Raw genomic sequence first — 18,661 nt, forward strand, 5'->3', positions numbered from 1 at the left:
GAAATACTGTGTGGTCTGAACTGAAATATATCCATATAATGTACTGCATGTACTATGCTGCTGAAATAACATTTACAGTCTAACAATCCTCAATCCTAGATGAAGAATTAAAACATGCTCCCTTTACCCTACAGACCTCTGGGTTTTAGGACTTAGGCCTTGAAACCACAAGAGCCAAGTGGTGGATTAAAGTAATGTTTCCATTAGACAGAACAGCTGTAGTCCAGTGAAGAATCAGCCCCCCAGTACAGTGCCCTGCACACAAAAATTAAGTCTTTGAAAGCCAACAGACTACACAGCTGTAGTCAAGTCCTCTTTACCCACAGGTGGATTGTCTGACTATGAATGTCTTGTACAAGCCAGTACCATCCACCAGGGTCCATTAGATCAGACAGTGCCAGACAGAAGCACTAATTCTGCCTCTGGAGCCAACCCAATTGGAAAGGAGTATTGATATCTTATGTATCATGGAGCCAAACTCTTAAACCCAGTCTGTCTGAACCACTGGGACAGCACAAAATAAATGTATTTCATCCTTTCTAATTAGAGAAGCACAGTATTACTGTTGCTTATTGTCCAGCTTGAAACATCAAGAGACCTCCCTGTTCCTGCACTGCATTTGTTATATTCAAGCACTTAGAGGTTTTGAACAGAGACCTCAGTGACTCTGTTGCTCATGTTCCACCAGATTGAAAACCTCCATTTACTACAAGGTCTGCTAAATCAAAGAAGGCTTTATGTCAACCTGTACAAGTTCTGTTGCATCACACATCCCAGCATGTCCATATTAACCAGACTTTCCTGCTATGCAGGATAGTCCATTCCTCTCTTGCCCAGACTGTTTCTTACCATGGAAGATGGTGGCGGTAGAAATAGGTGTTCAATGTAGAAATTTCCTAAGGACACAGGGAAGTTTGGTGCAGAGCTACCATTTTAAAGTGGGGCTAGGGTAAATGACTTTACTGGGACTTGCTCGCATCTCCATTATTTTCTCATTGGGCTAGCCCTGATGTTCAATGTCAGGCATTTTGCTCCTTGGCTTCAGTGAAAATGTGGAAATTGCATCCTTGTGGTGGTGTGGGGGAAGCAATTCAATCTGCATCTACTTTGGAAAGGCAGCTCTGCAGGTCTATGGGGCAGCTACCATTCACCAGGAGAGTGCTCACTTTGACTTTCCCTATCCTCAGAGAAAATGAGATGAAACTTGGAAGTTTTTCTTTTCATCTGCACTGCACTTCCAAATGGCTTCCGTATTTCACAAGACTTGCTTAAGGCAAGTGTGGAGCTTGAGGTATTTACCCATTTCCAAGCAGGGATTTTAGGTCTGTCTTCTTCATTATTCCCACTGAAGTTTGAGAGATTGTTCATAATAAAAAGATTTGGCAGCTTCATGATTCACTAGGCTGGGTATCCAGCCAAGATGTAATGATGGTTTATCAAGAGCTGTCAACTTACATTGTATGTACTGGGGATTTCAGGTGATGGAAGACAGTCTGAAGACCATAGAGCCTTAGAATAAGAAGAATTGGAGTACTGTTCCCTGAAGATACCATGATAGTGTAACAACAAAAATTGTGAGCACCCCACAAGGTCTCTGATTCACAATAAGACATTCAGAAGGAGCCCTTTTCTGGAAGCTCAAAGCAGACACCACACTCTTCACTCCCTCATGCCTCGTGATCTTTTTCAGGGGATGCTAGGCAGTGAGTTTCCCTGTTTATACACATTATTTTTAGGGGCTTGTCAGGTCAGAATTGTGCAGCTGCTGTATAGGAAGGTATGCTGAAAGAAAGCTGGGGATTCCCAGAATGTCAAGGGAGACCCATTTTCATGAATCAGGATAGGTCAGTCGCAATTTTATTCCACTCTCTTTAGATTCAGCTAATCTCTGCAGTCAGCAAATTCCTCTTGGTGCGTAGCTGTATTTCCTTCTGCTTGTTCGAGATGCATAGTTCAGGTAAGCTGCAGGGATGGAGTAATTCCAGAAGTACAGGGCATATGTTCAACTAACAGTACATCAAGGGCTATAAGGAACTGAGAAGAGAGGTACTCACAGTATGCCTCAGTCATAGCCCTGGACACCACAAAATTCTGGACTACAGGTTTTATTACCATTATCTTAGTTAATTTATCAGTGCTAATTTGGCTGTTCTTAATGTATAGATGGGAAGGGGATTACTGGAGGAAAGGTCCCTCCTTATATTAGTGGCTCTCTTGCTTCTATGCAGAGTCATTGCTGGGATCCAGATTTGCTCAGTGGAAAATGAAGCATGAAAGATCATACTCAAAGATCAGAACAGCTGGCTTGTTCATCCCACGCAGGCTGGGAATGGCAGCACGTATCTGTATTTGCCTGTCCTGTCCATGGACACTTGTACAATTTTCTTCACATATGCAGGATTTTCAGCAGTAAAGGTATAAAGGAACCACTTCATGGCCAAAAGGAAACTGTACCCAAGATGAAGCACAGAAACTTTTCTTGCAGTGGCAGTGGGCTAAAAGTGTTTAGACTTTTCATGCTTTAAAAGGACCTTCTCAGCTTGTAATTTAATAGATTTAAGTTGCAGCTTCTTTCAGGATTTATTTTGTGGGTTATAGAATTACTTATTTTGTCTTTTAAAACAAGAATTCTCTATTCCTTTCTTTGATTTTGTGTCAGTTGCCTTCAGTTTTAGTTTTGATTCTTCTCCTTTGCAGTTCACTTCTTGAATAAAAAGAAAGTAAAATCTTGCACAAAAGGAAAGCACATTTATAAACCCAATAAGTGGATTTTCTCACTTCTCCATCTCTGATTCCCTTGGAATTCCCTTCATGTGTTAAGAATCCTCAGTTCCTTATAACAACAGAGAATAGTAAATGCTGCAGACAGAAGCACTCTGTCTGCATCAGCTCAATTCCTTTAATATCTGTAGTTTATTGTGCATGACATTGCATGTCTGATCATGGATTCCTCAGACCGACAGACCTCCTATTGAAATCAAAGGCAGTTTTGGCAGCGGCCACAGGAGAGCATTGGCATGAAGTCACAGGTTGTGTGCTCCAGGGAAAACACCATCACACTTCAGAGTAGAGAGGATTAAGCTAAAAAGTGAAGGAAATGATGGTTCCAGTAGTTAATATTTTTTTTCTTTTTTTCCTTTCAGTTTGGTTGACATGGCAAATGCAGAGCTATACAGTTTACGTTAATCCCTGCTCTGGAGAAAGTCTGGAGTACATATAAAAATGGTTGGGGAAACTGTGGGATGATGCTTTCCAGGATCAAATACTTTTACTAGTTTTTATGAGTAATTTCAGTGCTGGCTTTTTTTCCAGTTAGGGTAATTGCTTTGAAAGTAATATCACTATGTGCAAATTAATGCACAGTTAAAAGGGAACATAAAGGTGAAATAGAAGAAACTATTGACATTTTAAAAAATCAAGTTAATTTCAGAGAATCAATTTTTATTATCTCCTTCCATTTATGATCGTGGAGAGCTGAACTAGCAAATTAAATTCTGTCTGAAAAGGTTCCTCTCTTGCAAAGGTGATTCAGTGGTTTCCTTCATGTTTGCAAAGTCTAGCATAGTATTAAGTAAGGGTACTAGTGCTTTTATGACCGCCAGGAAACTCCAAGTGATGCCACAGTTCAACAATGTCTGTGTGCTGTGGTGAAGAGAATTAGGCCAAGTGCTATGAAAATAGAAGACAGGGAAATCCTTGCTCGAATTGGTCTTTCTACATTTGGGCATTGCCAGATATTTCTTAGAAGAGCTTGCAGTGACACCTGAAGGCCATATAGTAGAAAACCAGGGATCTGAAAGAGCTTGGAACTGTTCCTATGCCCTCCTCACTTCCCCTCTCTAGAAACATGTTTTTCTCAAGAGGCAAGGGAGCTATGTAAAAATTTTTCAGGGTGGAAGAAGTTGTAACCCTAGTTAGTAAATGGGATGATATACAGATGCTAGGAAATGAAGAGAGAGAAGGCGACCTGCAGGGTTCCAGCTTGAAAGAGCAGTTAGGAAACCAAACGATGACTAGCAATTTGTGTGCTGCTCCTGGTAGCAAGCAGGCTGGGAGCAGTTGCTGTGAGCATTATCTATTTCATGTGCTTTTTGATGGACCATCCACAATTGCATAATCTATAGGGAGTTGCCTGCCCATAGGTACTTGTTGTTTGACAGATCTGTCACACTTCTAAGAAATCAAGATGCAAAATCCATCACTCAGGGACATGGTATATGTGTATCAGATACTCTCTCAGGGATGAAGAGTCCATTAAACAGCAACTCCCTAAACTCATCTCTATGAAGAATTTGCATCTGTGACAGATAGAATATGGAGAATACCCGTCATCTAACAGGTGATCTGACTCTAATGTGCTACTAAACCACTATAAATATTAATTTTATTTCACCCTTTCAGAGACAAGTGTGTGGGTGAGCCTGGAGGGATAGAAGCTGCTTATGCAGAACATGAGTGAGAACAGCAGGATTATGTTGCATGAGGGGTATCATGTCTCTGGGAGGCAATGGCACACCCAGCACTGTCGGTTTGAGGCAAGCATATCATTGCCTGCACGATACAGAGCTGAAGATATGACCTTCACAAAGAAGCCTGTGAGAGAGTTCTGTAAACTTCGCTACATAATAGAAGAAGAGTGAATTAGTCAGATGTGTGACAGCTTGTGAATCTGTAAGAAATGAGAGAAGAGCAGAATCATTGCTCCTTAAAGGAGGCAGCCAAAATGTAGGAATCAACATAAGACAAGAGTAATTGGTTAGGTAAAGTCTTGGAGAATTCTCTGTTATGATCATATTCTCTGTCCTTTGCTCCCTATGAAGAATGTGAGCAATTCATCTACTTCAGCCCATTGAAGAAAAATGCCAGGCATTCTAGTATACTTTCTCCATTTCTCATTATGACTGCATTTGTAGATTCTTAATAAGTATGACTTTTCATAGACTATGAAGACTGTTGGCAAAGACGTGAGATTTGCACTGAGACCAGACTTACAATTAAAAGTTCATGGGTTAGTGTAGAATTCTCATTCAGGTTCAAGTCTGATGTTCATGAAGTACAGAAGTTTTGCAAAAAATCCCGTTCTTGGTTGTGGCTGAAGTTTTGGCTTTAGATGATAACCAAATGAAAAACACAGAGATGTTAGTCTGGACCCAAATCAAACTCCCATCCAAGTTGAGAGGCATTTTAGATTTATATTCTGGCCTATATACACGTGATCTTACTTTGTCCTGGCTCATGTATGTCATCTGTTTTAAGTGCTGCAGGCGGTGCTGCTGTATTTCAGCAATGCTGAGCTATCTGCAGTGCTCTCAAGCTATGAGGTTGCATTGGGTATTATGCAGTAAGCCTTCTGCATTGCATGCTGCCACAGTGCAGACACAGCTGTTAGCCCCCTTGGAGAACTCAGCAGATGCCCTTCTGGCAGCAGTCGGACCTCACCTTGCACACAGCCCTTCCTTGGCTATCTCTGGGTTTGCAATGAGTGGTGGCAGGACTGAGCAGAGCTGATTAGGGTCCTGGGCAATCTCATGCCCATACCCTGTGGAGATTTCCTCCTGTTTTGGCTTTAGACAATTTGCACAAGCCAAATTGTCAGTGTGCATTTTACTGGACTTACTAGGGGAAGAGCACTGGGTGGATTTAGGCTTGGGCACTGCTAAACTTCCCTGAGCTTTGCTGAAAGGGCACCTCTGTGTGCATTTTCCAGACACCACCATCATCAAACTCATCGGACAAAGGTAAAATCTATGTTAGTAAACTTTCTTTAGAAATGCCATGCAGCCTGGTGAATTTCTTTAACAGCAACAACCATTAAAAAGTGATTTTGAAAAGTCTACAATGTACAAATACATTCCCTAGGTTGTCTCTGTTTGTGAGTGCCCTTTTTTATGCTGCAGTTGCCAAGTTGCACAATCCAGCCACAATATTACAGTGGTGCCTGTAAAACTTTTACAGATACTTAGCTCTCCTTCACCTCTTACTCCTGTTGTGCGTGTCCTTTTATCTCCTTTCAGCTCATTGTTGTGTTTCCTTTGCTCCAGTCTGTTCAGAAAGTAAATCAATTAAATTTCTCTCTCTCTCTCCTCTCAAGTCATGTTTCAAGACTTGGTCTTTACTTTTGAGGAGGTCATTATTTCAGTTCTCCAAGGTAAAGGCTGCAGCCACCAGAGAACCCCCTACTACTCCTCACCTGTGCAGGAGGCAGGAATTGTTCCAGTACTGTCCTCTTGATGAATCTGGACTTTACAGTGGAGACCTCTGAGAGAGTGCTGGCCCAGGCTGGAAAGCCTCCAGGATGTAGCACATCACTTTGCAGAGTCATCCTTGCTTGCTGTTACCCCTCAGCTGATGAACTTGCCTCTGTAACACTACCTGAAAGCTTGGCCATGCAGAAGGAAGAGTGTTCACATGCTGTTTGGAGACTGCGCAAAAAAAGGTTCACCCTTTTTCTTCTAAAGATGTTGCAGAGTATCACCACTCTCCACTCTAAGTCCCAGCCGCACATCTTCAGCCTACCTTCTCTGTTTCTGAAAGAGAATGTTGTAAATTGAGATTACGCTCCCTACCTACACAATGCTGATCAAACCCTTTGGAAGCACCTAACCTCCTGTCTAGGCAAAAGGAGACAGAGAGAGCAACCCACTCATGAGAGAAGCATGACAGGGTGTTCAGAAGCTCCAGTGATATAACACACTAACAATATCAGGGACTCGGTTTGTCCTGCTGTCTCTTTGTCTTGGGACACTGTTATCTGAGATGTTACACTAGATGGTGCATTTGACAAGTTATTTGAAGAGATTGATCTTCCCAAGCTGAAGAAGAAAGCCTCTGGCACAAGGCTGACGGTAACAAGCCCATTTGCTATGTACACATGGTACAGCCTTTTTAGAACTTTTCACAAAGTTGACCCTTCTGTGCAAGAGTTGAATGTGATCACAGCTGCCAAGGCAGCACTTTACAATTTTAGCATGTATGGGTTTTTTAACCACCACAGATCTTTGACTAATTCACAAGTCACTTAGAAACAAGCAAACAATGTCATATTGAGTTTGAGGGATGCCTGAGTTTAGATAGAGGAAGGATCTGTTAGAAAAATACTGAAATTCCTTATTAACCTTCATTTCCCACATTACATCAATCTAGATGTATTAAACGGAACTGAAGATGTGCAGATACTGATTTATTTGCTGGAGAATAAATGGGGTTAATTTGCATATGGCCAGATACATTTGCCACAGGGCAGTGCTTCCTATGAGCCATCCAGTGAGAAGTGACAACTTTCTTTCCCCACTCCGGAATGGAGAATTAGCCTGCAGGCAGGTCTGTGGGACAGTGCATATAGACAGAGACTCCACACTCCCCTTGGGTATGTGGAAACTCTTCTGTGTTCAGGCTTTGGGGCAAGAGGAGGCTCCAAAGGAGGAGCAGGCGGCACAGCAAGGAGCACACACATTGCTGGGAACTGCTGACACCTTCACAAGGAGCTCAGAAGAGTTGTCCAGCTTGGAGGTGTGGGCTCTGGGTTTGCCCTAAGGGTTGATGGTTGCAGACTCATCTTGCCTGTTACAGTGCTGAAGCTTTCTTTGGGACGTACATAATGGCAGAAATCACTAGGTGGTGCTGTTACACATAAATGTCTCAGTTTTTCTTGGTATTCGCAGTGGTCTTTTTCTGGTATTTTCAGTCTTCCGAGAAATGGTTCATGTTAGGGTTGGGTTTATGGTGCTTCTTTGAAAAGCTGCTGAAATAGAGAAAAGTAGCAGGCAGCAGTAGATAGCTGGAAGGGACTGTAGCTTCTTCAGACCCTTGTATCTGTGCTTGGGCTGAGATTTCTGGAGGAAGAGACTGACTATGCACAGGTAGCACCTATCCTCTTCCTTTGAGAAGTGTACATGCTCAAATCCAGCATCCTCCCACACTGAAAACTCAGCTCTGAGGGCCCTGGATTTCTGTTTCCTCTGGAGTGACAGCAGTATGCCAAGGCACAGCAATCTCTTAATTCACATGGAGAAATTCACATGAAGTTCACAGAAAGGGAAATTTTAGTAAAGAGGAATTGCCTTCTAGGGCCATAGGTGGGTAAGGACAATAATGTCAGAAGAGATCAGGAGTATCCTGAATGTGTATTCTTTAGAAAAGGAACTGGCTCAGGTTAAAATATATTTCTAACATTTTTCTTATTTAGAGAGACTTATAAGCATTTTTAGATTTCAAGTTGTTTTTTTGGTTGGTTTGGAATTTTTATCTCTGGTATTATTCAAAATAAATACGCCTTGATGGTTTTAATTTATTAAAATTTGGTATATTTTAAATGGAAACACACCCATACATATGAATATGTTGTATTTATTGAGGTAGATTCTATATATTGTACCAATGTACACATAGATCACATCATTCTGTACCCACACCAATAGTAACTAAAGGAAATTATTGGGAAACCAGGAAATGAAACTCATCATGAAGAGAAAGCAGAAACTCAGTTTATCATTCTCTTAACAACTAATCTCGTTTCCTTAACCTTTTAGGTCCCACTCTTTGCCTTGGCTGTCTTGGTCAGGCCTTCATCCTTCAGATGATTACTACTTACTGCGTGTGTAGCCATGTATTTTAATATTTTCAGGGTAGGTCCTTAGACCTTGCTTGCCAGAAAGAAATTATACTGAATTAAATATATGGATTTAGAAACTGATCTAGTTAAATCAGTGCAACTCTTCTGAGCACATGATACCACTTCAGTTTAAGTCATGAGTCAGTGAGTAACAAATCTATTCTGTTGAGTGAGAAAGATTAGACTGGATGTTCAGCCCTTCTATCTCAGTATTTATTAGGCTAAAGCCTCTTCAGGGCTTGTTGCTGCTCTGTTTAATTTTCTCTGCCTAATGGACCTGATCCAGCTCTTGATGGCATAAATGACGGTTTTTCCATGACCTCCAGCTGGGAGCTGGAGATGGCAATGTCTTTATTAAAAACCTAGAGAAGGTAAGAATGACAAATAGCTGAAACATACCTCCTCAAAGCATACAGAGCTCTCAGATTGTGGCTCATATTGCAGAAATCGCCTCTGCTCTGAGTAATGTAATATTCTACATTCAGGGCAGGAAGATTCAACCTTTAATAGCATCAGTCTCTACTAACATTATGCTAAGAATATCACTATGCAGAGTCATAATCTGATTTAATTTTCCTAAAATAACAGATAAGTAAGATCTCTCATATATTTTGAGATGGGATGAAAATAATCTTTTTGTCTATGTCCACATATTTTGTGCATTCAGGTTGAGTAGACTCAAGACTCAGATTAATCCTGGTTTTGTACCAGCATAATCAGAAACTAGACTGATGTTGCACTCCCAAATCAAAGAGCACAGCTTTTTCAAAATATGTTTAAAAAAATGCGTGCTCTTTGTTGTTGTTGTTGTTGTTGTTGTTCTCCTTCTCTTCCTTCACACTTCTACAAACTACTACTAATAAATAGGAAGGATATCTAAGAATATGCTGAATGAGCGTATGCTGAGTTCCACTCACTGAAAATGTTGCTTACTGTTCCCAAAGCTTCTTATTCCTGGCTCTAGAGAGTAGCAGTGTAGCAGGACTTGAACTTTTGGAGGATCTGCCTATTCCAGAAAAGAGGAACTTCTTTAAAAACCTAAGATTTCGGTTTAGTGTGAAGTAATTTTCTCTTTCTGAACTGGATGTTGACAAAGCTGCAAACTCTGTAACCAACATTGTCCTAGCACACTCTTATTAACCTACAGCTCCTGGAAGTAAGTCTTTGTATTAGAAGTAGTGATGCCCCCTTCCATTTTCGTCTCTATTCCTAATATGATTTCTTGTTTATTTTACAGGTTTACGATGGAACTTACATCTTTGCCTAAATTCCTTTGGACAAGTGACAACAAACTTCTGCATCACCATTTTCCGGACATACTGGCTACCGTTCATACCACACAAGACATTGCTGAAGAAGTTGTTTTTGGACCATGCATGCTCCAGAACACCCTGCTGGACACTGTAGCTTTTATTGCTCTCAAGTGTTCTGATAGACGGAACATCCACTATGTATTTAAGGTAGGAGAAAGCATCGTTTAATTTTAGTCATATCAGAAAGGGTTACACCGTGCCTGGGAAGGTAACTTTGCCAAGGGGTAGATTTTTGTTTTGTTCAGCACAGCTAACAGCTCTTCAAAGGGGAGAAGTAGTCAGTCCATTTCAGATTTATGGGCTGGAGGGACCTCAGTGAAAACTCTTTCCTTTGCAGGAAGGATACAAAGTCCCACTTCTATGCTGATGACTGATGACCTGCTTCAGCGTTGACCAGGAATAGGAGGAAAAAAGGACAAATAGTTTAGAAACTTCATGCTCATGTTTCATCCTTACAAAGGATGAAGGAGGCTTATCAGGAGGTGTGACAGCCTGTAAAAGCAGAGAGGGAAGATTCCATGTGGCATTGCATTGATTCATGCAGGTGGTGCATTCACAGCATTTATTGACAGATCTGAGCAAGCATTAACTCAGTTTGATCAATTATCCGTAAAATAAAATCACAGTGGCAGTGGTCTTAGCACAAGCTGTATGAACTGTAGAAGATATCAATCAGGCAACTAGTCCACAGTCTTCAGGCAGCCACAACTTACTGCTATTAGTACATGGATATCCTACAGTTACCTTAGATATGTCTGACTGTGTTACAGCTGCACTTTTCAATCACAGAGAAGTCATGAAAGGAACGGTCATGTAGGGAAATTAAAACCCCCCAGGATTGTGATGGAGCATTAACTCTCCAGCTCTACTTCCCCAATTTTTTGTTCCCTAGGCACTGTTGATCATAACATTTTCATTTGGACAATGCATATTTCTCTTACCGGACTGTTACCTTGGCTTTCTGGCTCCAGGAGTGTATTGCAGTTGTCATTGGTCTAGATGAAGACAGGGAAATAGTGTTTTACAATACGAGGCAAGCAAGTTTCCCACATGCTATGGCATGGATGGATCTGGGAGAAATCCAGGTTCTCCTGTGTTTCTGTGCTCTGGAGGAGAGAAATCCCAGAGACTGTGTAATATGGAAGATGCAGCTGTTGGGAGATACCTGTTTGACACTTTTGCTTTAAATATTGAGAAAGAAAAGAAGAGGCTTCAGGGTTTTTCTGTTTGGTTGAGTCTCTAGCACACATTTGCTTGCTTGGACAGTGTTACTGGTACTCCAGGAGAACTACAAGGTCTTTGGAGAAAGATCTCTTCTGAAACAAGGTTTTATTTATGGAATATTTTTGTATTTCTCCTGGGAGTTTTGGGATCGCTGTAGCCTCAAGAAAGAGCCTCAAAGGATTTGGTTTTGGGTTGGTTTTTTTTTCACATTGGAAGACCCCTCCAGAGGGATGGCTTTAGTGTTTTGCTGTATTTGAGCTAAGTGATTGTTATGTAGCCATGAAATTGGATCTCTGAGTTGGCTCAGACATCTGGCTTATGGCAGTAGATACATCAAATTCTGTGCAAGTAGCTGTTTCGCATGCAGTTGCTGGTCCCAGATTCTGCTAGCTATTTATAATTAAAAGTAAACCTTCCAGAAATCAGGAACTATTGTTAAGTTCTTAACTCTGTGTAGAGACAATTAACAATTCAATCATGATATTATGTTATCATGGCACTAAGGCGCAAGACATGAAATGGATTTTCATATGCTGTCTATTCTTTTTTTCTATGGTACAAAAAGAATACATGCAGGAATAATTTGGCAAGGTGGATTCTTCACAGCTGAGGTTCATGTTCATTATGCATGGGACTCCTGCAAGACGTTGGGGAATATTGTTTCTAACAAGGGTTTTCTCATCTTGGGCTTTTATGTTTAATCTAAAAGGGAGTTTTATGTTTTTTCTCTCATCATCGTGGAGACCTTAATTTGAGCTCCTTGGGCCAATTTGTACACTTGGGCAAAGAAAATGCCTTGGCAACTGATCGCATAAGTGGTTCTTTCCAGCCATTTACCCCAGCAAAGCAAACCAGCCCCTTACAAAACTCTCTGTCCCACTGGGTTCCTCTGATCCTTACAGCTTTTTATGGGTTCCAAGAAACAGTCTTATTCTCTCCCTTCTCCTCCAGCCTCTTTCAAGGAAGCCACATTGCCTCCGTAGCCCAGCTGTGATTGAGCCTGTTGGGCTGTGAGGCCCTTACCTTGTATATGGGTGCAAAGGACTCATTTAAAGCATTGACATCTCCAGAAGAGAGTGACCTTGCAGGGTTTAGTGTCTCTAAACACACAGGAAAACTACAGCTGGTGCACGCGTCTACTTGACAGCACCCAGATCTTAATGTTCTGTCCTTTACTCCTCCCCACCTTCTTTAATCTGCCTCAGCTCTTTCCCCGGAGTCCTGGTTACTGGAGGAGCTGTGTTCCCTTTGACTTTGCTTAGAGGGCTGGGTGGATACTTGGTATTTCTGAAACACAGAAACTAATAAATGACAGCTTCTGTCATAGTTATTAGTTACAACCACTGTGTGCGTGTGGGTGTGCTTCTGTTGCTGTTAGACTTCTGTATTTCTCAATCACTGTTAATTATCGGGGTGTTTTTAGAGAGCCAGTTACAGGGCATGCTAAATTATTTTCTGTTTTACACTAATTAACTCTTATCCTAATGGTCCCTTAATGTTTCATTCTTTTACTCAAGCTACTAAATGTAGTAGTACTTTTCATGGTGGGTAATAGAGGGTAATAGAGTTAAAAACAGGGAAAAATAGCCAACATACTGTTTCTGATACCAAACACTAATGAATGGCTGCCCTGCAATTAGTAGAAAACATAGAGCTTATAATGCTTGGGGTAAAATTTAAATCATACTTGTCACAAGACATTTTTCATTTCCCAACTTCTTCCTTTCTAAACAATGATTTAGTGCTTAAAAATTAGTTGAGACTTTTTGTACATGTAAATGTTGCCCTTGATCGCCCTGCATTTCAGCCTGCAAGCTATGAAAATGTTTCCCATCTTTCAAGTACTGCAGAGGACATCGATCTGCTGTAGTAAACACCAAGAAAAACCTATAAATAAATAAATCATTCCTTATTCAGAGCAAATGCAATAAAGTAACTAAGATGGAAGCCACACACTAAGTGAGAGGACAAAGCCAAAAGTTTTATAGTTATATCATTTCCAGAGCACAGTCAACCTGTGACTGAATGACCCAGGAGCCCTGTGGGGAAAGGAGTATATGTGACTGAGGACTCTACTGGAATATACACACAAAAGGGAAATTTAATTTGAGCAGTAGACTTAATACTATTTTTTTAACTTCTGAGTGCCTGACCTTGCAACCTAAGCAACATTTTTTAACTTAATTTGTTTGGTATTTCTGAAGCACACATACTGAAAGCAAATCAACCCCTCACAACTCTTAATTTCATAAAAAATATTACTCTGATGAGTTTTTATCTGTTTAAGTACCATGAAATGAATTTAATCAATCTATCAAAGGCAGAAATAGGAATATATAATTTTATTTCTGAAAAAAGGGAAGATATCATTTAAGATCTTCTTATTTGTATTTATTAAAATCTAATTTTTATATTATCTAGCCAAACAGTCATATATGCAGATTTTGTCTCCTTGGGGTATTGAATCAAATAACCAGGATTATTCTTACACCTCCTGATCCATATCCCCTTATACCAGTGAAAAACTCCACATGCAAGAGCCCAGAGTGTGTGTTCATTTCCAGGCTCACACTGCAGTGACCCAGGGGCTACACATTTCACACCCCTCAATCACAGCACTCACAATCTCCTGACTCATATCCCATTTTCCTGTGGGATTGAGACCCCTTCTTACAGAGAAGCACAATTTCTGTACCTCTCTGATCCACCCCTGGTACAGTCCCCTGGGACAGCCTGCATTGGACAGAGGACACCATCCTTGCCATGAGTGTGCTAGAGACTGACTGGCATACCAGCCCTGCCACTGCCATGGGAGGTTACATGTGGACATCGGTGTCTCCTTCTCCCTCCCGTGCTGCTCTATTTCCAGAGCTCTCAGCACTCACACCAGGGAAGCCTTTTGCCAGTGATGATTTTGGATTTGGTGTCTATGAACTGGGCTCACAGCTTTGGCATACTGGCTCTTTGTGAGGCAGGAAACAGGCTTATGTATGTTCTTAAATTTGATGGAAATCTATTTTGGGTCCCAAGACCTAAAACTTGCTTTTTTTGTATCCTGTCTTACAGGTAGATGTTACATCTGTGCACAGTCCCACAGGACTGCCTTGGATGAGACTCGTACAGGCAGCTGCCAATAGCAATGAGCAGAACTTGGAAGCTTACTTAGAAAATAGTCAGTTATATTATCGCTCTACCAGGAAAATCAACAAAAATGAGGAGCTGCTTGTCTGGTATGATGAAGAGCTTTCCAGCCTCTTGGGTTTCAATGAGATAAAAGCTCAGAGTCCCCAGAATGGTAAGTACCAAACTGCTGACTGCAGAGGTCACTGAGGACTGAAGTAAGTCTGCAACTTCTTTAGTATGTGGTGATCTTGTAATACAGGAAGTAAAACCTGTCTAAATCCTTAGCTGATCAGCTAAGGAAAAAGATCTTCCTCTTTGGGGATAGAGCTGGAGGCGCAGAACAAGAACAGTTTTGCAGTGCTCAGTGCCATTTTCAGTGCTACTTTCCAGCAGAGGATGGTGCACTAGGGTTTAATGCTGAAATTTTTGAACTGTGTAATAGAAGTCTATGCACCTGACTACCTAGGAATACTAAAAGCCTAAAATACCAAATGGAAATAGGCCTTTGTTAGCTCATTAAGCAATCTGGTATAAACTAGTGTTCAGTCTGCCTTTTTAGCATGGAACACAGTAGGAATGAGGAAAAGGGCATGATTTTATTTCTGAGATGTTGCTAGAAATTTATTGCTTTAAAAGAAATTGAATTGGCAATTGTTGGAAAAAAAAATCTAGATTACAGAGATGAAGGCAATCATTGTCAGGTCCATGCTAAAGTTGACTCCAGCTGTCATTTGTCCCAAACTTTGACTAGTTAGACTGGAACAAAACTCTTTCTACATCCCCTTTGGTTGATTTAAACATGTTTTACGTAGGTTGATTAGTAAAGGTATAGGTTTGTAACAGCATGAGTTGGTAAATTTATATGGTAATGTACTTGCCTGTAAATTACTATTAAGTTCATAAAGACAAATTCATAGCAGGAACCCACTAAATCATTCTAATGGATTTCAGTGTATTCTGCTAGCTTCTGTGTAGACACACACTGTCAGCTTTTGAATTTACCAGGGCAAAGTGTTATCTACACAGGAAACTCTATGCCTAAACTCAAGAGTTTAAGCTAGCAGGTATAATGTTCACCCAAATCAGCTGCCTTATTTTCTTAAAAAAAATTCAGTTTCTCTAGTTTGGGAAGCAATCTAAGCTGTGCTAAGCCTACAAATTAGGGGTTTGTACTTCTACCTGACCAATGTATGAACTTCGCCATGTGTCCCTGGCCTCAGGTGCCGTCTGGCTTCATTTGCATCTAAAACTGCTGTGTGTTGTACAATAATGTGGCACATTTACAAAGGGTAAGATGTGCCATGCATGTCTTGATCACTGAATTATGTACCATCTATTCATGGGCAATCAATCCTACCAACGAACCGGAGATGCAGTACTTCTGAAGGCCTGTTTCACTTTGAACATTATTTTCTGTGCCACAGGCTCATGTGCCTTGAAGTGTATAGCAGTTTGCCAAATCAGCGTGAATAAGGGCTTCAGGCATCACTGTCATGTGATTTGTGAAAGGTATTAATCTTCTGGAGTATTTTGTGCAGAAAATAGAGACTTATGTCAAAATGTTTGAGTCCAGGTCTAAACTGTATTATTATGACTTGGGTATATAGAATTTAATATTCAGCCTGTATTAAAGCCAGTGACTTAGGAAATGTAGGTTCAGACTTAAAATTGTCATAAAGTCCATATGGTTTTATCTAGAAAATTGTGTACTGGCCATTTTATGTAATACAAATTTGGTTTCAGACTCCAAATGAAAGCAGTTTTGCAAGTAGCACATGGAGGCAAACATGAGTGAACCATTTTCCATAGCAGCAAGGGACCTTATCCCACACTGGCATTAGGTTTACCATGTGTAATCTTGTATGGCATAAGAGATGTTTCTGTATTTTAATTTGTGTCAATGGCACAGTGAGCATCTGCATCCATCCATGATTCTACCTTTGCAAAACTTATCATCTGTTGTCTGTTTCTGCAGAGTTGAGATGCCAAGAATGTGACCGAGTCTTTAAATGTGAGCATTCCTATCTCTCCCATGTTCGCTTCCTATGTGTCCCAGAGAAAAGCACCCTGCTATGGAAAAAATTCCAGGACCCTAAGACTGAAAAGAGCAACTTAACTGAGCAAACCACAAATTTCCACAGCTTGGCAAGGGATCTAGAGGTCAAAATGGCCGCTTGTAAAGATGATGCCCATGGTCTCACAGGAGAAAGGAGAGCAAAAGCTGAAGAGGCTGAGAACAACAAGAGCAGGAAAACAGTGTTGTTGGAGAAAAACAATAATCTGAGTGAGGAACATAACTGTGGGGACAAGGAAGAGGTTGGGGGAGAGCATGTGTTGACTGGTTCTTTCTGGAAGCTTAGTTCAGGGAGGCAGTCAGCTAGAAAGGATGCTTTAGAGCAGAAGCAGAGCGCTTTCACTGAGGTCAGGAGGATGAAGGAGAAGCTGAGGAATGAGGGGCTGAAGGAGCCAGAAGAGGAGGATGGCATAGTCCCACTTGGTAGAGAGCAGGTATCAAAGGAAGTGTTGCTGAACTCCTCTGGTAGTGCATTCTCCTTTGTATGGCCCACCAGAATCCGAGGAGAACAGAAGAGTGCTTTCAGCAAACCCAGTAAGTGTCTAACAGAAAGACCTGTGATAAATTCTTCTCATCCCATGAATGAGTCACCAAAGAGCTTGGGAGAGCTGTCTGGCTTCATTGCCAGCACAGACATCATGTGCTGCAGCACCCTTCTCAATTCCAAGTTCTTTGTCAGTGATTTGTGTAATGCCCAGATGCTGCAGACTAGCATCACTCAGAGCAATGTTTTCCCATATACCTCAGAACCGTGGCCCAAACAAGCAGGAGGACAGTTACAAAACACAACCACCACTTCTTCCTCCTCCTCCTCTTCCTTGACTCTTCTTCCCCCCACCTTCACGTCCTTCGGAGTGGCTGCCCAGAACTGGTGTGCCAAATGCAATCTGTCCTTTCGTATGACATCTGATTTAGTCTTCCACATGAGGTCACATCACAAAAAAGAATACTCCTCAGCTGAGTCCCAGTGCAAGAGAAGACGAGAGGAGAAGCTAACGTGTCCCATTTGTCATGAGTACTTCCGAGAACGCCATCATTTATCTCGGCACATGACTTCTCATAATTAGAGCTGTGCAGATAGATCTCACCAAGGGACTGGGTAGGTTGGGTAAAGAAGGGGAGCACAGTACACTTGAATCCATTTCTTTTTGAGTTTACATTGATTTCTTACAGGAATCCACTGTTTACAGTAATTTATAGTAGATGCTTTGCAAAGAAAAAAAAAAGTAAAATGTTTACAAAAGTCTGAATGGGTTGTAAGTTTTGAAATCTCAGCCTAGCCATTGTCAATCTATTTTTGAGGAAATAAAATAGTGAAATGAATGCACATGCAGTATTAATTTGCAAGGAATTGGTGACAAAATTATTGTTTTGCAAATAGTTTTCTTTCTTGGTATTTCATTTGCTGGTGTTGGTGTACTACAACGTAAATATAGAAGTAACAACCACTTCTTTGAATGAGGACTATTTGAACTCTAAAAACATCAAAGCTTATATGCTAAAAAAAAGAAGATGCTGTTTCTTGCAGCTTTGGTGGACTCTTGCTCCTTTATGTTAGCTGAATTGGCTCTCTTATCAGATTTGTGAGCCTAAGTAAAAAACTTTTATCTCACTGTCACCTTGGCTTTGAAAGGGACTTGAAGTTACGACTGTACCTGATATATGTGATCGTCAACAGCTGAACAACAGACTGACAAAGAAGATGTGACTTGAAAATCAGTGTATCTGAGTTCTGTTCTAGGCTCTGCAACTTTTGAAATACCTTTTACAAAGTCAAATCAACATTCTGCCCTGACGTGTGCTTGCAAGATCTGTGCAACTTTAGCAGGTGTACAGATCTGATGGGGATAGAGTTTGGCATGTGGTTTCCAGGTTTTGGATATGCTGAAGGAAGCGACTAGGGTATTTGAGTTACTATTAACTACTGATTGATAGAATCTGCACACCTTAGCTGTGGATGATAGGGTCTGTTCTACTATCAGCAAGTAGAAGAATGTCCTTCACAAAATGTGAATAAGTGACTTCGCAATATGCTCATTATTTCCACCATACTGATGATATAGTCAAATGTTTTTCTACCGCACAGTAGACAGAATTTTTCTTTGAGTTCTCATGATGATGCTGAGGCTGATAATGCAAGTATCAGCAAATAAATACATCTGAGTGATAAAAGACAATAAAAGAGTCTTAGGCTGTCAGTTGGGGTCAACATGTTGCACTTATTGTCATCTCTTGGGAGATTTCTGTAAGTCAGGAGATTGTATTTTTCCCAATATATTGCTGTTGAACATTAATACGTGGCTGTTTCCTATTAAC

At 40.9% G+C, this 18,661-nt stretch overlaps 1 protein-coding gene across 1 annotated transcript; it reads left to right on the top strand.

Annotated features, from left to right (window-relative positions):
- The first annotated feature begins 9,851 nt into the window (after positions 1-9,851).
- Positions 9,852-17,662, top strand: ZNF488 (zinc finger protein 488). The gene is made up of 3 exons (XM_010023742.1): positions 9,852-10,071; positions 14,215-14,443; positions 16,247-17,662. The coding sequence occupies exons 1-3, from the start codon at positions 9,856-9,858 to the stop codon at positions 17,410-17,412; spliced, it is 1,611 nt and encodes a 536-aa protein (XP_010022044.1). The 5' UTR covers positions 9,852-9,855; the 3' UTR covers positions 17,413-17,662.
- The last annotated feature ends 999 nt before the right edge of the window (positions 17,663-18,661 follow it).

Source organism: Nestor notabilis, unplaced genomic scaffold (genome assembly GCF_000696875.1).
Source record: "Nestor notabilis isolate BGI_N333 unplaced genomic scaffold, ASM69687v1 scaffold26351, whole genome shotgun sequence".
Classification (NCBI taxonomy): Eukaryota; Metazoa; Chordata; class Aves; order Psittaciformes; family Psittacidae; genus Nestor; species Nestor notabilis.

Excerpts from the sequence above, each read along its gene's own strand:
- ZNF488 (XM_010023742.1), top strand. The coding sequence starts at position 9,856 with ATGGAACTTACATCTTTGCCTAAATTCCTTTGGACAAGTGACAACAAA. Across the intron at positions 10,072-14,214 it reads ACATCCACTATGTATTTAAG|GTAGATGTTACATCTGTGCA; the intron begins GTAGGAGAAAGC and ends CCTGTCTTACAG. Across the intron at positions 14,444-16,246 it reads AGCTCAGAGTCCCCAGAATG|AGTTGAGATGCCAAGAATGT; the intron begins GTAAGTACCAAA and ends CTGTTTCTGCAG.